Source organism: Coccinella septempunctata, chromosome 2 (genome assembly GCF_907165205.1).
Source record: "Coccinella septempunctata chromosome 2, icCocSept1.1, whole genome shotgun sequence".
Taxonomy (NCBI): domain Eukaryota; kingdom Metazoa; phylum Arthropoda; class Insecta; order Coleoptera; family Coccinellidae; genus Coccinella; species Coccinella septempunctata.
This window is the reverse complement of record NC_058190.1, coordinates 2,380,353-2,400,259: the sequence shown is the minus strand read 5'-3', so window position 1 is coordinate 2,400,259 and position 19,907 is coordinate 2,380,353. Positions and strand designations below refer to the sequence as shown.

The window sequence follows — 19,907 nt, the reverse complement described above, 5'->3', positions numbered from 1 at the left end:
GTGCAAAAACTGTACAGCTAGCTGTATTTTATATGGAGTTTGTTCACGCAAGAACTGTACAGCAAGCTGTATTTTATATACAATAGACACTGTGCTCAAACTGTACAGTAAGCTGCACTTTAAATGTAGCAGTCACTGTGTAAAAACTATATCGAAACTTGCAATTACGAAACAATATTCTATTAGAGAAGTTTCCTAGTTATAAACAGAATATCTATTCTGCAAATTAGAAATTTTTAATTTCACTTGATATTTTGGCGGTAAGCGCAGAGGTGAGTTCACGCTATTTGAGGAATGGCCTGCTCTTGAGGGTGAAGGTTAATGAACCATAGGAGTTACCTACGACACTGGTCGAAGCAGCGTAGTTCGTGCATGCTATAAACGCCGGTTACATAGAGGATATAGAGTAGTGCGTCGCCGGTGGCGCCATCGTTTGGCATATGCTGCACCGCAATAGACGTGTATGCTACCTTGTGATCGCAACCGTCAAAAGCAGTGATGCCATCATTTGGCTAATTCTGGTACCACCATGGTGCGATGAAGTATTCTTCTACCATGGGTATAATCCATATTTTGGTAATGAAAGGAGTCTTCAATTATTGAATTAAACTTGCTTATGAAATGTCTCTTTAACCTTCATAATCGAATTTTCAACTTCTTGAAGAAGGTATATGTTTAAGTTTTAGGAATTCCTATGAATTATTACTCTAGATTCTATTATTAACTCTATATCAAATACTCCATTTTTGAAATGAAGAATTGCAAATACAAAAACTGTGCAGTCACTGTATATCAAATACTGCGTTTTGAAAATGCAGAATTATCAATACAGAAACTGTGCAGTTACTGTACATCAAGAACTGCGTTTTGAAAATGCAGAATTATCAATACAGAAACTGTGCAGTTACTGTACATCAAGAACTGCGTTTTGAAAATGCAGAATTATCAATACAGAAACTGTGCAGTTACTGTACATCAAAAACTGCGTTTTGAAAATGCAGAATTATCAATACAGAAACTGTGCAGTTACTGTAATTCAAGAACTGCGTTTTGAAAATGCAGAATTATCAATACAGAAACTGTGCAGTTACTGTACATCAAGAACTGCGTTTTGAAAATGCAGAATTATCAATACAGAAACTGTGCAGTTACTGTACATCAAAAACTGCGTTTTGAAAATGCAGAATTATCAATACAGAAACTGTGCAGTTACTGTACATCAAAAACTGCGTTTTGAAAATGCAGTATTATCAATAGAGAAACTGTGCAGTCACTGCACATCAAAAACTGCGGTTTGAAAATGCAGAATTATCAATACAGAAACTGTGCAGTTACTGTACATCAAAAACTGCATTTTGAAAATGCAGAATTATCAATACAGAAACTGTGCAGTTACAGTACAGCAATCTCTGTGCTGCATTCTGGTGGCACTTGTAGTGTAGTATTTGTACAGTTGCTGTATATTGTGTTTGTTGGGATGTGATTATGCTACAAATAAAAAAGAAAACCTGAAAAGTCATATTAATAGTGTTCATTTAAAGATCAAGAGACACAAGTGCCATTCATGTGAATATGCTGCATATGCGAAATGTAACGTCAAAGCGCACATAAAATTGGTTCATTTGAAACATAGACATATAGATACAAGTGCCACTTATGTGAATACGCCGTAAATCAGAAATCCCTTCGAAAACACATTAATTCTGTTCATTTTAAAGTTAGAGATCACAAGTGTCACATGTGCGATTATACTGCATGTGTGAACAAGGACCTTGAAGCACATATAAGATCTGTTCATTTATGTAAAAGAAAAGACTAGTGCCACTGTGAATATGAAAAATGAGGACCTTGAGTCTAAAGATATTATTAATGTCTTTGCTTGAGGCTTATGTAGAACCTGTTCATTTGGAAGTTGAGGAACACAAGTGTCATCTATTGGAGCAATTAAAAAATGAAATTTATAAAGTCTCTCTTCATTTGAATATCAAGGAAATAGAATATATATCTATATCTCTAAATATATATCTATATCTCTATAGATATATATCTATATCTCTGATTAGTACTTGTAATACAATACTTCAATCAACGGTGGAGATAATCGATTTGTAGTTGAGGTACTGCCAAAAGCCCAAAGCGGCGATCTTGAAGTGGAATCGTTCTTCTAGCGTGATTTAAGACAAGAAAACTTGTCAGTTTAAATTTTAAGCTGATTCAGGCAAAATATGAAAGGCTTACTTCATAGCTTCATCAAATTTGAAAGTTAATCACAAATTTTTATGTAGATGTTTAAAGTTACGTTCAAGCACATTAGCAACCTCAAATCAAAGATTAGAGAGAATCTTTGCACCTAATTTCCACAGCCTACTTGTAATACTTGACCAAAATTCCTCTTTGACTTTAATTTTTTGAACTTCTCTTTTTATATTAGTGTTCTGTGCTTTTTATTTCCAAGATAAAAAGAAGAAGAACAAAACTTTATGGCGTAGACCTAATCCAAAGTAGTTACAACAAGATTATGTCTATGGTTTTAAAAGGATGTTTGAATATTTGGCGGGATTGCTTGTTATTTGTTATTATCAGAATGAATAATTGGTACAAACTCATTTGTAATAATTGTGAGTTGCAGTTGAGTGGTACATTAAATGGAGGACAAAGTTTTAGGTTTGTTATCTATTGAAATATTCGATATAGAAATTGTTCCTTCATCCTCTTTATCCACTCAGATGGAGTAAGCACCTTGAAGATAACCAAGAATGTTGGATTGGTGTATTCAAAAAGAGAGTTTGGATATTGAAACAGAATGAAACTGAAATATTGTACAAAGTTTTCGAAACAAAATGTGGTTTCGAAAAGAAGGAAATCGAGGAACGTAACGAACTCTATAATAATATTCTTAAGGACTATTTTCAATTGAACCTGAGCCTACGTGAATACTATCAGCAGTGGTCTGAAGCCGATCCAATATTCAAAAAGGCTGCCCAGCAATTTTACGGAATTAGAATACTTAATCAAGATGTCACTGAAAACATATTTTCTTTCATATGTTCTTCAAATAACAACATATCGAGGTAAAAAAATATTGAGATGACCGGTTCTTTGTGAAGATATTCAGCCAAATTGTTGCAGGATTTCTAGTATGGTAAATAAGTTGGCCAAATTTTATGGAGACAAAATATGTGAAATCAATGGAGAAACATACTACAGTTTTCCAGATGTAGAAAACCTTACTCAACCAGGTGTAGAAGCAAAACTCAGAGAAAATGGATTTGGCTATAGAGCGAAATACATAACTAAATCTGCTGAAATGATAAAAGAGAAAGGTGGTGAGATGTGGTTGGAAAAGTTGAAGGGGATGGATTATGAGGAAGCGAAAGAATCTCTGATGACTCTCACAGGAATTGGTGCTAAAGTAGCAGATTGTATTTGTTTAATGTCCCTTGGACATTTAGGTGCATTACCTGTCGATACACACGTATACCAGATAGCTGCTAAATTTTATATGCCACATATTAGAAACAAAAAAACAGTTACCAAAAAAATGTACGATGAGATAGGCGATCATTTTAGAAAATTGTACGGACCACTCGCAGGATGGGCACATACGGTAAGTGTTGAGATAAATTCATCAGAGTAAAGCAAAACCAAATCCCTTACTCATTCAGAATTCCCGACAAATATAAATATGTCGAATGCGATTGGTTTATTAGTCAACAATATTAGTGCTGGCGGTCGAAGTGTTGAATAACATACCCCAGCAGTTTTCGACTGTGATAACCATATTATGTACTTTGCTATTGGAACCTATATACTGTATATAAGCATCTTTTAGGAATAAGATATTTCTCTCCGTTTGAGTTAGTTCTGGTTTGATATTCATTGAGAGTATAGATCGACCTCCGTTAAATCGATTGAATCAATATACAGATTGTTTCACAAAGTGCGTTTCATTGAAGAAGAATTTATCCTGAACCAACCTAATTTCCAACAGGTTATCGGCCCAGCTTGCTCTGTTAAAAATAAATTCGCCGCTGTTAATTGCGAATATACTTTTCGTTTAAAAAGTTAATCAGTGAAATAATAAGAAGTTTCCTTCTACTATTGAGAATGAAAAATTTGGTAGTGAGTGAAGTGAAGTGAACTCGGTTGAAAAGCAATATGTGCGTAGTTAGCTGATGATCAGCGATGAGTCCTACGAAAGATCACAAAGTGTTCTTCAGTCAGTAGCAGAGTTGGATCAAGATGCAACAATCCATCACAAGGGGAATTGAGGAGCTAGAGAATGGTCTTCTCTTTTATATTGATCAACAGCCTGTAGGGTTTTTCAGATAAGTAAAACGAAAGCTCGTTGAATCTAGACAAAATCAATTTGTCTGTGACTGTTATAAAATTTCGTAAAAAGGAATTTTCTCAATGATAGTTATCATTGAAAGGCATTATTATTGAATTTTGATTTGAAATTCCCTAATTAAAATTCAATTGAAAAGGATTTTAATTTTGAAATTGAATTAGGTACTCAAGCGAAATATAAATCGGACTCAACCAACTTAGAAGACATTTCATCAGGTAGACAAAAAAAAAAATCCGTTTGAATATATCTCAAGAGTAGTTTATGAACTATCTGGATATAAAATAGAATATGGAATTTGCCTTAAGAATCAAAACACAGTAAAGATGACATTTAAGAAATATTAAATTTTTCTTTTCGAGGTCAGTTACTTTTAGTTAATGTGACTGATTAAAAAATAAAAAAATTCAATTCTTGTATTCTTGAAATGAAGAGCCTGAACCATAATTTATAATTTCATAAGTAGTAATTGATAGTTTTCCGAAATCGGGACATTTCTTTTATATTTGAATTAAATGTTTGGAATACATACATCGTTGCTCATATTAGATTTAAAAAAAAAAAAAAATCATTTCATGAGAAGCTGATATAAGTTGAAGGTATTTTCTTTGATTGGTGAAAGTAAAAAGTAGAAGTTCTGTTCAAGGGCATCAAAATAGGAGTTCATGATCATTATCGGAAATATAGCTTGAAAATGAATTGAGTATTCAATTTATTTTGAAATGTTCTAAAGGCTTCATAAAATAAAATATTTCAATTGAGTCTTTAATTATCTGAATAAGAATTGAAATAGGTATATAACTTTCATGACCTAATCTTCATATTATTCACATAAGTTCGAAAGTCAATCTGTTTAATGGTGAAAATATTATAGATTGCTGGAATAGCAAAATACCTGAATATGTCTGTCTTCTAGATTGGTTGTTGAAGTCTGATTGTTGAGGAATTTGATTTATATTTTATTACTTGGGTGTTTCGAAGAATCTGATTCTCGATGAAAAAAAAAAATTTCATAAAGCACTTTAAACAACTGCATATCTTGATAGAAGTTTTTTTTACAAAAAAGGGATTCAATTGAGTCTTAGAGTCTTGCTTAAATTATGATTCGAAATAATTTTAATCATTTCAATACCCTGAAGAATAATGTTGTTGTTGAATAAAAAAAAAAAAAAAAAAAAAATCCAAGAATAAAGGTATTTTTCGAATGAACTAAAATCACAGCTGATAAAAATGTGATGATGCTCATAGGTACTGAATTTATGGAAAAAGTGGAGTGACTCATTTCGTATCCAAATATAAATTAGAGATGTGATGATTATAAATTACAATATCATATTCACATTAACGATTCTCTCTAATATTCTATTGAATTTGAATTTTATTGAACTTTGAATAATTGCTAGTCACGAGCTGATTAAAAAAAAAAAAAAAAAATCAGTTATCTACCTTTCTGAAGAATGAGATAAAAAAAAAAATCTGATAGTGAACTAAAATCCAAAATATAATGCAATAACAAACTGGTATGAACTCTATTGAATTGAAACCAGTTGGTGGTTTAAAATAAAATATACAGCAGTCATGGAAAGTCATATAGTTGATGCAATAAGACGCAGGTACGGACTTTATTGAGTTGATAGCATGGCTTCATGTAGAAATCTGATAGTGATTGAAAATCAGATATTCTGTGAAGTGAGAAACTGGTGTGTTTGATTTCGTATCAAAACCAGTAGGTAAATCTGATAACGATAAATCAGGTAACTCAAAGATAATTGAGAATGAAACTAGTGAGTTTGATTTTGTATCAAATCCAGTAAGTAAATCTGATAACGATAAATCAGGTAACTCAAAGGTAACTGATAATGAAACTGGTGAATCTGATTTTGTATCAAAACCAGTAGGTAAATCTGATAATGGTAAATCAGGTGAATGAATCGATAATAATGGAGAAAGAAACTGGTGAACCAAAACCAGTAGGTAAATCTGATATCAACACTTTGTCGAAAGCGGAAGAACGTGAAAATTTATGAAATGAAATTGGTACAGTTAGTATATGAGAACAAAGTGATTGTGATGAATTGGCAATTTAAGGTGGAGGTTAATATGAATCTCACAAGAGTGAATTGGGTTGAATTTACCCAAAATAAGGACAAAGTGAAAGAATGTCCAGAGTATCGATAATGAAAATTATTAAGTTATATGTGCTTAATATAATATAGCATTCCTAAATATTTTTAGGCAATAAATGAAATGTTGAATAGACATCATTGGTATAAAGAAATAAAGTTATTATTATTGTTGATGAATAAATCATGGTCTTTATCGAAGACACCGGAGGATGAAAATATTGTTGATTGCAAATGCATAATAAGAATTTTTTGATGCATTTTTGGAAATCCATTGAAATATAAACGCGATTTGTTTCCAGGGGCTTCAAGTAGCGATAGTTGATTAGATAATGCTGAAACTTTTGAATCAGTCGTCAGAATTTCAATCTTCAGATACATAGTAACACTTGCACTCGATTTAATTCATTGATACATCATAAAATATATCGATGTCTAAACTTTCCCTTCAAATAGCTGATTAGTTAAATAGTTTTCTCAGAGCAAAAAAAAATTCTTAGGAAGGTCCCGTGAGGAAACGATTGTCAATTTCGTCAATTGAGTAAAGCCCTATACGTAGGAGTTAAAACAAACAAAAATTCGAAAAGGATCTAAAATGATTTCGGTTTTCGAAATTCATACTCATCGATGCATATCTTATAGGTAGGCAAAATATATCGCAAAATATATAATTATGAGGTACTCTATCCGCATAATATTTCAGTAGTCACAACGAATGATGAAACATTGATAAGTTCTAATTGATGGATTTTCTATGACAAAAGCAATCAAGTTTTTTTTAAGAATCAAAGTTGATAGAAAACAAAATGAAATTATTCCTGATGAAAAAAAAATTATTACATTATATAAGTGTTTTCAAAAGAAGATTATGAAGCACTGTGTAGAAAGATCTCATAGTATAATTAAAATGGATCTATATATTTTAAGTAGATTTTTTTAATAAAAGAAGAACAAAACAACTTTGGATGTTCTCACGGAGTTATCAATTAATTCAAGATTATAAAATATGTTCGAATTATTTGAATTCTAATTTTTCGAAAATAATAAGTACAATTTAATACAAAAAAAAAAATGCAAACTTTAATCGCTGCCTCATCCACAGAAAAAGGTTATATACAATATGGTTCTATAAAAAGCCGTCATAATACGTGAGTTAAGACTATACAAAAAAAAAAGGTTTTAATTTGACTATTATGATGTCTATCATTATTATTATGAAGATAGAAATAATGGTTATACTAACTTGTATTAGTTTTGGGACTAGTACGTACTGCAATCCATACGAGATCAGAACATATTGAATATATGTATGTTATAAAACTCAAATAAAATCGCAGAGGTTATCAGCTCTCTGTTATTTCAACCAAACTATTACCAGACTAATGTCTGTTAATTCATAGCAGGTTTAGGAAATTTAAGTTTTAAATGTTTATTTACTAGGTATTACTATTTAATACTGAAAGTTTTATAAAATGTATGTATACAATTTCTAATAGCAATGGTCTGGTGTGGTTTTTCTGGGTTTCCCACATCCTTGCAATGAATATTGGACCATACTTGTATTGCCCCAGATAACAAATGGAGGGTCTTTCTATACTCAGGAATATTCTATTTTTGCATGCAATTTTGATATGTAATGATATGTATAGGTAATTGAGCATTGTGTTATAAAAGATAAGAGATTTGATTTTGAGGCGGCGTGTTGAGATAAATTCATCAGAGTAAAGCAAAACCAAATCCCTTACTCATTCAGAATTCCCGACAAATATAAATATGTCGAATGCGATTGGTTTATTAGTCAACAATATTAGTGCTGGCGGTCGAAGTGTTGAATAACATACCCCAGCAGTTTTCGACTGTGATAACCATATTATGTACTTTGCTATTGGAACCTATATACTGTATATAAGCATCTTTTAGGAATAAGATATTTCTCTCCGTTTGAGTTAGTTCTGGTTTGATATTCATTGAGAGTATAGATCGACCTCCGTTAAATCGATTGAATCAATATACAGATTGTTTCACAAAGTGCGTTTCATTGAAGAAGAATTTATCCTGAACCAACCTAATTTCCAACAGTAAGTGTATAAAGGGACCTATATCTGGTTTTTTCAAATGTTTGATTATACAGAATAGTTTTCCGTACAGAAATTCTTGCATGAAAATCTTTAGGAAAGCTGAGGTTTGAAAAACATGTTTGAAAGTTCTGCAAATAAAAGATATCTTGAAATACAGGGTGTCTATTAGATGTTAACGGAGAATGGAACATAGAACTGTTGGGTAAATTTGGCTCCTAGGGTTTACACTAAAATATTTTGAAGGTTGCGATGTTGCTGCTTATATGAAAGAATACTAAAAACTTTGTTATTGCAAATGGGACACCCTTTCTAGTATAACTTTTTTTGCTTCTCTATCCTCATGTGAATATTTTTGCCTACTATTTCCCTATCCCTATTCCTGCTACTTTCGGAGATATTAATGATTTTCCACGAAAAATTGCCAAAAATATAGATCCAATGAAATAGACTTAAAACAGACATTTCATATTTTAAAAAGCAGAAATTTTGGAAATAGCTCACTGACATCCTGCGTATGAGTTTCGTGTAGAAAAAACTTGTTTTCTGATATACAGGCTGCTCCAATATTCTTCGTCTTGTCACTCGATACGAAAACGACATAAAACGGCGTAACAGTCCAGTGAAGATGCCATTAGAACAATTCAAAAAAGAAAATCAACATCAAAAAATTAATAAGCATGTAATGAAAATCCTCATAATAAAGAAAACAAAGAACAGCTCGACCTCCCTGAAAAAAAACTACAATTCCCTACAGCCTACGAGGTTATTACTTATTACATTCCTAGTCCGAATGCAAATGATCGTGTCCCTTCTATAACCTCTTCTCGAAGTAGCCGACACGTTTCTTGCCTAAATTTGTATATGTTTAAGATGATTTAGATCAATCCAAAATAATGTTTCATTTGAAGAGGGTTTTTGACTGGAATGACTAATTAATATGAAAGTCCGGCATTTATTTCTGATGGAAAATGTTTTTTACATCTAAGATATTTCGCGAGATACAGGGTGTCCGCGCAATGAGGCAGCGGTCGATTACTCCACTTCTATTAACTTTACAAAAAAGAGTATCAAATAAAACTTTCCTCTTTTTAAATAGAGCAACTCCTAAGATTTCGTATATGTTTAAGCTGTCATACAGGGTGTCCGCGCCATAGGGCAGCTGTCGATTACTCTAATTCTATTAACTTTACAAAAAAGAGTTTGAAATAAAACTTTCCTCTTTTTAAGTAGAGCATTTCCTAAAATTATTGAGAACTATACAAAGTGTTTCGTTTCTTCTGCACAGCTATCAACTACGTTATGTTAAGTAGAACACCGTATATATTTTTACATTTTTGAATTCCTTGTTCAATTTGAATATAAGTTTGATAAAACAACTATGTCTGAATTCTCAACGGTTTTCGAGAAATTTGACTTATTATTAATATTTTGACCGTATGAGGTACTTACATAAAGGACTATAGCTCCCTCCCTATTCTATGTAATGGATTCAAATTTGGACAGTGTCTAGTCAATAAAGGAAACACTAAAAATTTTCTTTGTAAATAACCATATTATATACAGGGTCCACGAAAACGGAGTTTCATTATCAAAACAGAAATTCATCAAAATCTTAATTTTTTTAAAAAGCAACCCATATTTTGTTTCTGTTAATTATTTAAAACAAACAAAAGCGAACAATGTTTAAATAAAGAACAGAAAAATATGAGTTGCCATTCAAAAAAAGGAAGATTTTGATGAATTTCTGTTTTGATAATGGATCCGTTGAGAATTCAGACATAGTTGTGTGATCAAACTTATATTCAAATTTTGACATTGGAATTCAAAAATGTAAAAATATATACGGTGTTCTACTTAACATAACGTAGTTGATAGCTGTGCAGAAGAAACGAAACACTTTGTATAGTTCTCAATAATTTTAGGAGATGGTCTACTCAAAAAGAGGAAAGTTTTATTTCAAACTCTTTTTTGTAAAATTAATAGAATCGTAATCGACCGCTGACCCATGGCGCGGACACCCTGTATGGCAGCTTAAACATATACGAAATCTTAGGAGATGCTCTATTTAAAAAGAGGAAAGTTTTATTTGATGCTCTTTTTTGTAAAGTTAATAGAAGTGGAGTAATCAACCGCTGCCTCATTGCGCGGACACCCTGTATCTCGCGAAATATCTTAGATGTAAAAAACATTTTCCATCAGAAATAAATGCCGGACTTTCATATTAATTAGTCATTCCAGTCAAAAACCCTCTCCAAATGAAACATTATTTTTGGATTGATCTAAAAAATTCAAAATTATCGTGAGGGTTATCTTCATAAGTTGAATGTAGGTTATCTATGGTTGAATGTATGCTGTCGCGAACATTTTAATAGAATTTTAATGAAACTCTATGAACTCAAGAGAATCGGAAATCTTCGAAACGTCACATTTTGAAATAACAGTTTCAAAAGTTTCCCAAAAAAAATTATTTTAAGTACTTTAAAATGAAAAATAAAAATGGGTATCTAAAATTTAAAGCGTTTCGTTTCTATTGCACAAGTTGGCAACATCGACTGAAATATGCGTTGATAATAAATGACAACAAATACACTAACTTGATGAGATAGACAAAGATGGCTGTCTATGAAGTCTGCGACGAATGAGGAAGGTCGTAAAATTTTATGGGATTTTTATGGCCAGTTGCTGTTGAGGCTCGCCAGTAAGTACGCGCCTTATGATGGCTGTAAATCAACAGCTGTTATTTTATAAACAAGACCCATTGTTCTTTTTATTTTCTATTAGGCGCTGTTGCCAAATCGTAAACTAGAAACGAAGCGATTTGAATTTTAAAACCTCAGAGTATTTGAAGAATTTTTTTACTCAATCATTTTCCCCTCTTATAAAAGAGTTTCATTCACGACTTGTTTATGACAAAAATCAATATTTTCGTCCATCAAAGTCTGAAATCAACAGCTTCGTGTAGGTACGACTTATTTAGAAAAAATCGATATTATTCGTCATCTCATCATTATGAAGGAATTAATGTAACACGAAAACCTAATTTAATAAATTCTGTACCCTATAGCGGAATTCCCATTGAAATCAGGCTTGGAGTTATGGAAAGACAAACACAGGGACTTTCACATTTATTTTATAATAGCAGTCAGGATTATTCCTTTTTCTATTTGTTTATTTTTTCTAAGTGGCTCCATTCAAGAGAAATAAGGGCATAAACAATCGCTGAAATCCTAGCCCTGCGTGTTCTGGGAAGGCTATAGAATTATTTCGATCCCTTCTAATCGAAGTGCAATTTCTTCTTCTCGTCATGATCAACCCCTGAAAGTCTTCGCGTTGGTTCAAATAAGAAAAATAAGAACTTGTAGATATAATTTTTATTTCGATACTTTCCAAGAAAACCAAAAGTATCATTGATTAATTTTTATTACATTTTAGGTACTTTTTTGTGCAGATTTGAAAAAATTTCAAGGAGAGTTATAAACATATATGGAACTCTTAGGGTTGCTACGCCTTCCTTTACTATACAAGTGAAAAAAAAATAAAGTAATAAATAAAATTTTATTAATCTAACTGCATTTTTTCATCGTCCTTGTCATCCTTAGTATTCTCCTGCTTATCTTCCTTTTTGGCATCACCAGAATCTGCCGTGCTCTTTTCCAAAGCTTTAACAAATTCTTGCATATTGCCCTGTGACGCTGCAGCCACAGCTTCCGAATTAACAGATAATTGAGAAACTACTGGACCTAACATTCCCGTTTCCAAGGCACTGGAGAACTGAGAAACAGCCTGAAAGCAAAATGAATTTCTGCAATTATTTAAAACTAAGACTAGCCTAATGGCAAATTTCTCCTATTGAACTGAACAAAAATAAAATCGTAACTATGAGAGTATAAAATACTCACATTTTGAAACTGTGGGGATGCTACAGTGGTTCTCAATGCTTCTTGTGGCGTTGAACCTTCAACTGGAGGCAGATGGCTCTGTAATTGTTGTAAGGCTTCAGGGCTGCTCAAGACGCCAGATAGTGCATCAGTAGTAAGGGCTGTTGACAAATCAACTGGAACAACGCAATTCTTAATCAATTTCCATTTATCCCACATAATGCATGATACAGATATACTAACTGACAAAGGAACTGCAACACCCAGAAGGGGCTGTTTAAATTTCAATTTTTTTTTGGTGAAACATAGATAGTATAGCAATCAGTAATAGATTAAAATTTGAAGAAAAACACGAAGGGTTTTACAAATTTTTTATGAAATTTGTTAATAATGTGTTTGTCCAACGCGGTTATCTATACACTCCCCAACACGTCTTGGCATTGATGCAAGAAGATGGTCTGTTTCTTCTTGAGGGATACTATGCCAAGCTACCTGTACTTCATGTCTCAGAGCCGTCAAAGTCCGTGGGGGCTGGGGTAAATTTCCAAGCCTTCTACCCATGATGTCCCAAACATGCTCAATGGGCGAAAGATCGGGGGATCTGGGGCGGCCATGGCAAAAGATTCACATGGGTCGCTTCAAAAAAGTTTAAACTAACTCTGGCAACATGAGGTCGAGCATTATCTTGCTGAAATATTGGATTCTCGAGCCGGTTAAGGTAAGGGAGAACATATATATAGCTCCACTATTTCTTGAAGGTAACGCAGCGCTGTCATATTACCTCGAAGAAAGACTAAAGGTGACCTACTTCCATGTGCAGTAGCACCCCATACCATATCGCCAACTGTCCGATGTACATGACGCTCAACTTCAAAATGAGGTTCACGTCTTTCACCTCGACGTCGTCTTACCCTTCTTCGGCAATCATGTGTATCCGAGGAGAATCGAGATGAGAGACCTGATGCCATTCCATAATCCAATGTTGTCGTTCTCTGCACCACTGTAATCGTTGCCGTCGATGCTCAACCGTAAGAGGCAACACAAGATGGGGTCGATAATGCTGCAGTCCAAAAGACCTTGACGCTTGACAACATCTCATAACAGTAGTTGGATTTCTGTTCGTACGGTTAGCAATTTCTCGAAATGACAACCCTGCCTCCAGTAAACCAATTATTCTACAACAACTAAACATCGACATTGGATCTCCTCGACTAGCTGGTTTGTTATAAAATTTGAAAAATTTGCAAAAAACGACTACAATATTTAAGTAACAAAAGATGTTCATTTTAAAGAACCTTCACGATTTTTTTTTCAAATTTTAATCATTTATTCCTTGATATACTATGTTTTACCAAAAAAAAATTCAAAATTTAAATAGCTCCTTCTGGGTGTTGCAGTTTCTTTGTCGGTAAGTATATATACGAACAATTGAGGTGAATTGATCAACAGCTAGACTATATGACACATAAGACAACTTTTCTCATTTTTATGATTTTTGGTGAAAAGCTTCTTATTGACATTCTGTTAAGAAAGGTCTCTTCCAATACACCCTGTATATATTTATATCTCTCAAATTCGACCGTAAAATCCCCTCCTAACGACTTGTTGAAATATCGATATCGATCTTCATTATACAGGGTGTCCCAGGATTAACGGGAATAAATTTGGCTATAGTTTCAAAAACCCAAAATAAGACCGAAAGTTCCCATGGGGGTATGTCCAGAAAAGTTTCGTTGAAGAGTTAGGTTGCTTAGATGTGCTTAGTTAAATATGGATTTATTCAAATGTAGAACAAAGAACAGAAAATGAAATTTTGCAGAGATATTTTTTGAAGATTAACCCTTCTGTAGCTACAGTGGATAAGTAAAGAATTGAGTTCTGGGTGCATCTGTCTTTGACGGATACCATTGCAAAATTTCATTTGTATGTCTCTTTTCCACCTTGAAAATATTGAAGGAATTCACAATCAAATCGTCATCTTTGAAGCAACTCTTTAACGGGGATTTTCCGGGCATGACTCAATATGAACTTATCGTCTTATTCAGAGGTTCTGAACCCAATTTCCAATAATTCTGTGCGGTAGCGAACATTTTCAATGTAAGAGAATTAATATAATGTCCCATCCGAATCTAAACGAATTATATTTCAGCTGAATATTTCCACAATCAGAAAGATTGTGAATAAAAAGGATGACAAAGAATTTCCATCTATTGGCATACCCAAAAAGTGGTGGCATTTGAGAATTTTATGTTTGAGTGAATTGATGCGAAAAATTTACTACAGGATTTTCGATGACTATCATCGTAGAATAAGTTCCAGAAAATTGATTTTACTATTTTTCATTTGACTTGTCCAATACATTGTAGATGTCTTAAAGTACCAATAAATACTTAATTATCATTATTATACCAATGTATTAAGATGAACAGCCACAAATACGCGCCAGTTGACCTACTATTGTTTATTCATGTGAAATTTTTGTTCAAAGGTGAAGTTCATCTTGACTTGAAACTTCCTTTAAGTCCTTTTACTTATATTGATGCAAGATGCTTTTTGTTGAAGAATTTAACATTCTTGTAATTATCTGTTAATTCCTTCGGGAGATACCCATTCCCAACCACTGCATCATAATTTATCATAATTTAATCTTCAGGTTAATATTTTTGAAATCTACAACTGATGTAACATATTCAAACACTAGCCAAAGAAAGATAACCAACATTAACTCTCCTCAAGCTAGTGCATATCATGATATTATACTGATCTCTTGTATTTTCCATGCAAATAACTGGATTTGGTATGCCTTCAACCAGTTTGTATGAACTTCAATTATGTTCGTCACATATTTTCCGAAGAGATTCGACATTGTGATAAAAGACGTTATAACAGAACCTTTTACGTAGAACGGGCGACATAGCGTTGATTTGAAACCCAAAAATGTTTTGACAAGCGTGATAACCCCACATTTTCGTACTATACAGAGTGAAATGTGTCAATTTTCCATGGCCAACCGAGTGCTAAAATAAAAGTGAATGGAGTATAGAGTGAAATTCCCATTAAAATCGGACATCTGGTTCCGGAGTTATTATATGTAAAGACCAACACACGGACATTCCCATTTGTAATAGAAGTAAGGATTCCGGAAGTTCTGAATCCCGTTTATTAATTCAGAATATAAAAAATTGCTGGTTACCTGATTGTTGCTGTTGTGGAGCGGCCGGAGTAATGTTCTGAAGGAAATTCTGCAGGTCGGAGAGCTGAATAGGCTGCAAGGTTGAGGGGGCGGTCTCTGTGGGCGCCGAAGTATTCCTCTTGGGAGCGTCGGGCGTTGCGATGGTCGTCGAGGCGTTTTGCGGGGTGCTCAGATTCGCCGAGGTCACAGGCGAGCTCTGGGTGTTGGTCGCGGTGGTCGGAGTACTTGGGACCGTGCGATGGGTGATTGCCGGCGTGGTGCTGGTACGAGCGCTTCCCGGACCTCTGGATTGACATAGAAAGTGATGTAGGCGTTGACGTTGGGAGTATGAATAGTGTTTTAAACTACAATAACAAAATTTTCTAGTTTCGTGAAGATAGTCCACAACAAGGAAGAAAAAATTATTGGGAATATTGGATACTGTTTAATTTCTATTGTTTACTTCGTGACAATGCGGACGTTTCGAAACAAATTCGTTTCTTTTTCAATCTTATCAGATATTATTTCCACATTTATGACAATGACACTAAAATTAACATAAGCTTACAAAATATTGATCACGAATAGACTTAACACTATTGACGAGGTCAGCCATTACTTATTACTTTCTAAGTATATTATTATAAATCGTGCTTAGGTGTTGAACATCTTCTCTATGATTATTAACGGTTTAATTTCTTTTTATGTGAATCATCTCGCTCATATATTACGTCTATAACCAACCGCTTCTCTATCAAGAATTTGTACATTTTCAAAATCGAATTTATGGCCCATAGTCATTTGATGTAGAGAAAGCAGTTTTGTTAAAATTTGCAATATTTTCATTTCATTTTCATTATCATATTTATGTTGTTTTATTCTATCGCGTAAATACTGTTTTGTCTGGCCAATATAACACTTGTTACAATTAGCACAGGGTATCTTGTATGTCACTCCCGAATCTAAATTATAAGGTGTTTTAAATTTTAAATTTTTATACATTATTCACCACAAAGAGATTTTTCACTAATTTAAAATTCAAAACACCTTATAATTTAGAATCGGGAGTGACATACAAGATGCCCGGTGCTAATTGTAACAAGTGTTATATTTGCAAAACAAAACAGTATGTATTTACGCGATAGAATAAAAGAAAAGTTAAAATATTGCAAATTTTAACAAAACTGCTTTAACTTTACATCAAATGACTATGGGCCATGAATTTGATTCTGAAAATGTACAAATTCTTGATAGAGAAGAGGTTGGTTATAGACTTAATATATAAGTGAGATGATTCACATAAAAAGAAATTAAACCGTTAATCATAGAGAAGATGTTCAACACCTAAGCACGATTTATAATAATATACTTAGAAAGTAATAAGTAATGGCTGACCTCGTCAATAGTGTTAAGTCTATCGTGTAAGCTTATGTTAATTTTAGTGTCATTGTCATAAATGTGGAAATAATATCTGATAAGATAGATGTTTGCATATTTTTTCTGTAAATTTTTTATTTCTATAAAATGTCTGGATGTTTTTGAGAAGGGTACAATATTGTTTATCGTAACTAGGTGATTTATTTACGTGTTATGTCATATTGTACAGTACCTGGCCATATTATTAGACGCATTGATTGATTTGTTATTAGGTTATTGGTTTTTGAATATTGAATTATTAAATTGAATGTCTATGTTATATAGACTTAATCTGTAAATGGTTTTCACATAAAATATATCATATTCAATAAAAAATATTGATTTATTGATGAATCAATATGAAAATCTAATATTTTGCTGAGCCACCTTGTGTAGCTATGAGAGCTTTATACTATCAATGCAGAATTGTTCGGTTTGCTGCATTCGAGGATGATGATTTCATATGTGGATTATCGAGCATGCAAGACGTCCACTGGAAGACAGTACTGATTCATACTTTAGTACTAATATTACAACATCAAAAATAAATGCCAAATAGAACAATTTAATGAGAGTCGTAGATAAAACTGACATTCTGTGGAAATGAAATTCAAATATTCTTCTTTTTCCTCGGGCAATACCAGTAAATATAAAAAAAATCCTCAGTGCGTCTAATAAACTGGCCAGGAACTGTATGTCTTATAATAAATCTTTGTATTTATTTTTGCCTTGAAAAAGAAACGAATTGGTTTCAAAACGTCGGCATTGTCACGAAATAAACAATAGAAATTAATCAGTGTCTAATATTCCCAATAACTTTTTCTTCCTTATTCTAACAACAATGGACGATAACCGAGTTATTATGGTCCACAACATTAGGATATGACTGTGGTGCATTCTCGCCTTTGAAATATTATTGAAAGGCTAGGAATTAATAGAAACACGGCGGTTTACTGCAGAGTGCTTTCTACTCCCCCTGGGTTTTCACACCAGCAGAGAATCATCCTTACAGAAGAGGTGGAACACTGGCAAGTTGGGAAATAGAAACGTCGGTTCACCCCTGAGTTCTTTCTGTTCCCCCGGGTTTTCACGCCAGCAGAGAATCGTACTAACAGTAGTAGTAGAACACAAATTGTGGCGAAATAGGGGTAAAGGTGGAAACTGAGGTTCCCAGATAATAGTACAGAGTGCTGTCTTACCTCTAGATGGCTCGTCTAGAGTATCAGTCTCAGTGCATATCCCTGTATAGTAATTTTCAATGTCCTATAAACAACTGATGAAAGAAATAAAATCTTCAATATTGAACTAAAAGCACTATCATGGTGCAAGCTTATACATGTTAAATAAAGGGTGACCCATTTTGAAATATCCATTGTGAGGACTTCTTGAAAAAAGCCTGGATCAGAAAAATGTTTTAAAAGGCATTTCTTAATCTTCGCAGGACATCAAATGCCTAGATCTTAGAGTTAGATTTCAAGGTCAAGTAGAATAAGAAAGATATATTTTCCTTTGCAGAGCAGAATAAATTTAGTCTGCTGTTAGAAATCCAGCTATTGAGAAACTTTCCATTAGTTTTGGAAAGAATTTGGCTGTTTGACAAATGGAGCTGAAAAAAAATGGTTATAAAACATATTGTATTCTAAATACCTTATTGTTCCAAGCAACGATGACAAAGGACCCATCTGTCCACTTCCACCAAATAATTGGATCAACTGAGACTGCGACATGCTGCTCAGTAAAGATTGCAAGTCGTGGTCAGAATTTGGATTTTCAGAAGAATTGATGCTTGCTGGGTTATTCAGAATCTCGTTGATTCTTTTGCAATGTTCATCGTCTTTGTCTGTCTTGGGTTCCTATAGAATGAAAAAACATTTGCAATCAAGCACTCAAGGAACTAAAACAAAACAATGAAATGCATATATTTTAGTGAATTGAACACAGTAAAGTAATAATAAGATGATTGGTATTTTACCTGGAGCCAAAAGAAAAATCTCCTATTGGAAGTTCGGAACTTCAGAACATAGGCTCTACCAGTGGTGCACTGAGGAATTCGCACATACTCACAATCGTCAGGAAAAATGATCAAATCCTCTTCGACAGTTCCTGCAACGAATCATCAATTAGAGAATTTTAGAAACAATACTTTACGACAGTTTACCTGTTGTTCGATCTTGCCAGCAAAAGTGCATAAGGGAGTCTTCACTTTGGAATACATAAATTAATCCCTTCCTTTTATCAGGGTAGATCATCCGCCCTGAGAAAAAAAAAATAAATTTAGATTAAGTTCTGTCTCATAATCAATAAATGCATTGTAGAAGTATAAAACAAAGCTCAATGTTATAAAGTGTATAGAAGTTATTATCAAAGTTTTTTTTTAAAACTTATGACATTACCCCTGAGTTCCATTTTTCCAGCACGCATCTCCACTACATGTTTGACACCACTTCTGTATCCCAGAGCCGTTGGGACATTTGGAAAAAGAGCTCCACTGGATGACATCTTGAAACTTATGAACTGAAATGTGAAATGCAAGTCATTCACAAAGGTTATGTGTTGTGGTATTATCAAATTTCAAAGATCTCGAACAATGGGAATCGACTGGAAATACCTATTAATAGGAAAGGAAAAGCAATAAAAGGAAATGAAAGAATTGGAAAACAAAAAATAGCCCAATGAGTAGCATAACCCCTATTTTTAAAAAACACAGTACATGCTAGATTCGTCGAATGCTCATTGATGGACACAATTAGTAAACAAATTGATTTCTTATTCCTTGTACCTAGAAAATAAAAAGGACTGAACTTACTTATTCCAATATTTTCACTTTTCACAATCAAAATCGGATTAGGAAACGTCAAACTTGTCAAACGTCAAAGTTGCATAAAGAACACA

General features: G+C 33.3%; 2 protein-coding genes across 2 annotated transcripts; one reads left to right on the top strand and one right to left on the bottom strand.

The window, feature by feature from the left end:
• Positions 1–2,504: 2,504 nt before the first annotated feature.
• Positions 2,505–12,116, top strand: LOC123307566 (N-glycosylase/DNA lyase). Its single transcript, XM_044889931.1, has 4 exons — positions 2,505–2,664; positions 2,727–3,071; positions 3,130–3,607; positions 11,982–12,116. The coding sequence occupies exons 1-4, from the start codon at positions 2,519–2,521 to the stop codon at positions 12,024–12,026; spliced, it is 1,014 nt and encodes a 337-aa protein (XP_044745866.1). The 5' UTR covers positions 2,505–2,518; the 3' UTR covers positions 12,027–12,116.
• Positions 11,906–19,891, bottom strand: LOC123307564 (proteasomal ubiquitin receptor ADRM1-like). The gene is made up of 8 exons (XM_044889929.1): positions 19,822–19,891; positions 19,409–19,529; positions 19,174–19,269; positions 18,988–19,118; positions 18,663–18,868; positions 15,621–15,904; positions 12,449–12,603; positions 11,906–12,332 (listed from the first exon to the last, which is right to left on the bottom strand). The coding sequence occupies exons 2-8, from the start codon at positions 19,512–19,514 to the stop codon at positions 12,108–12,110; spliced, it is 1,203 nt and encodes a 400-aa protein (XP_044745864.1). The 5' UTR covers positions 19,515–19,529; positions 19,822–19,891; the 3' UTR covers positions 11,906–12,107.
• Positions 19,892–19,907: the final 16 nt, after the last annotated feature.

Bases quoted from the DNA above. Each gene is read 5' to 3' on its own strand.
- LOC123307564 (XM_044889929.1), bottom strand. From the start codon at position 19,514: ATGTCATCCAGTGGAGCTCTTTTTCCAAATGTCCCAACGGCTCTGGGA. The intron at 19,270-19,408 runs GTAATGTCATAA...TTTTTTTCTCAG, and splicing joins TGGAAAAATGGAACTCAGGG to GGCGGATGATCTACCCTGAT. The intron at 15,905-18,662 runs GTATTTAGAATA...ATGTCAATCCAG, and splicing joins TCGTTGCTTGGAACAATAAG to AGGTCCGGGAAGCGCTCGTA.
- LOC123307566 (XM_044889931.1), top strand. From the start codon at position 2,519: ATGTCTATGGTTTTAAAAGGATGTTTGAATATTTGGCGGGATTGCTTG. The intron at 2,665-2,726 runs GTTTGTTATCTA...TTATCCACTCAG, and splicing joins AATGGAGGACAAAGTTTTAG to ATGGAGTAAGCACCTTGAAG. The intron at 3,608-11,981 runs GTAAGTGTTGAG...ATTACATTTTAG, and splicing joins TCGCAGGATGGGCACATACG to GTACTTTTTTGTGCAGATTT.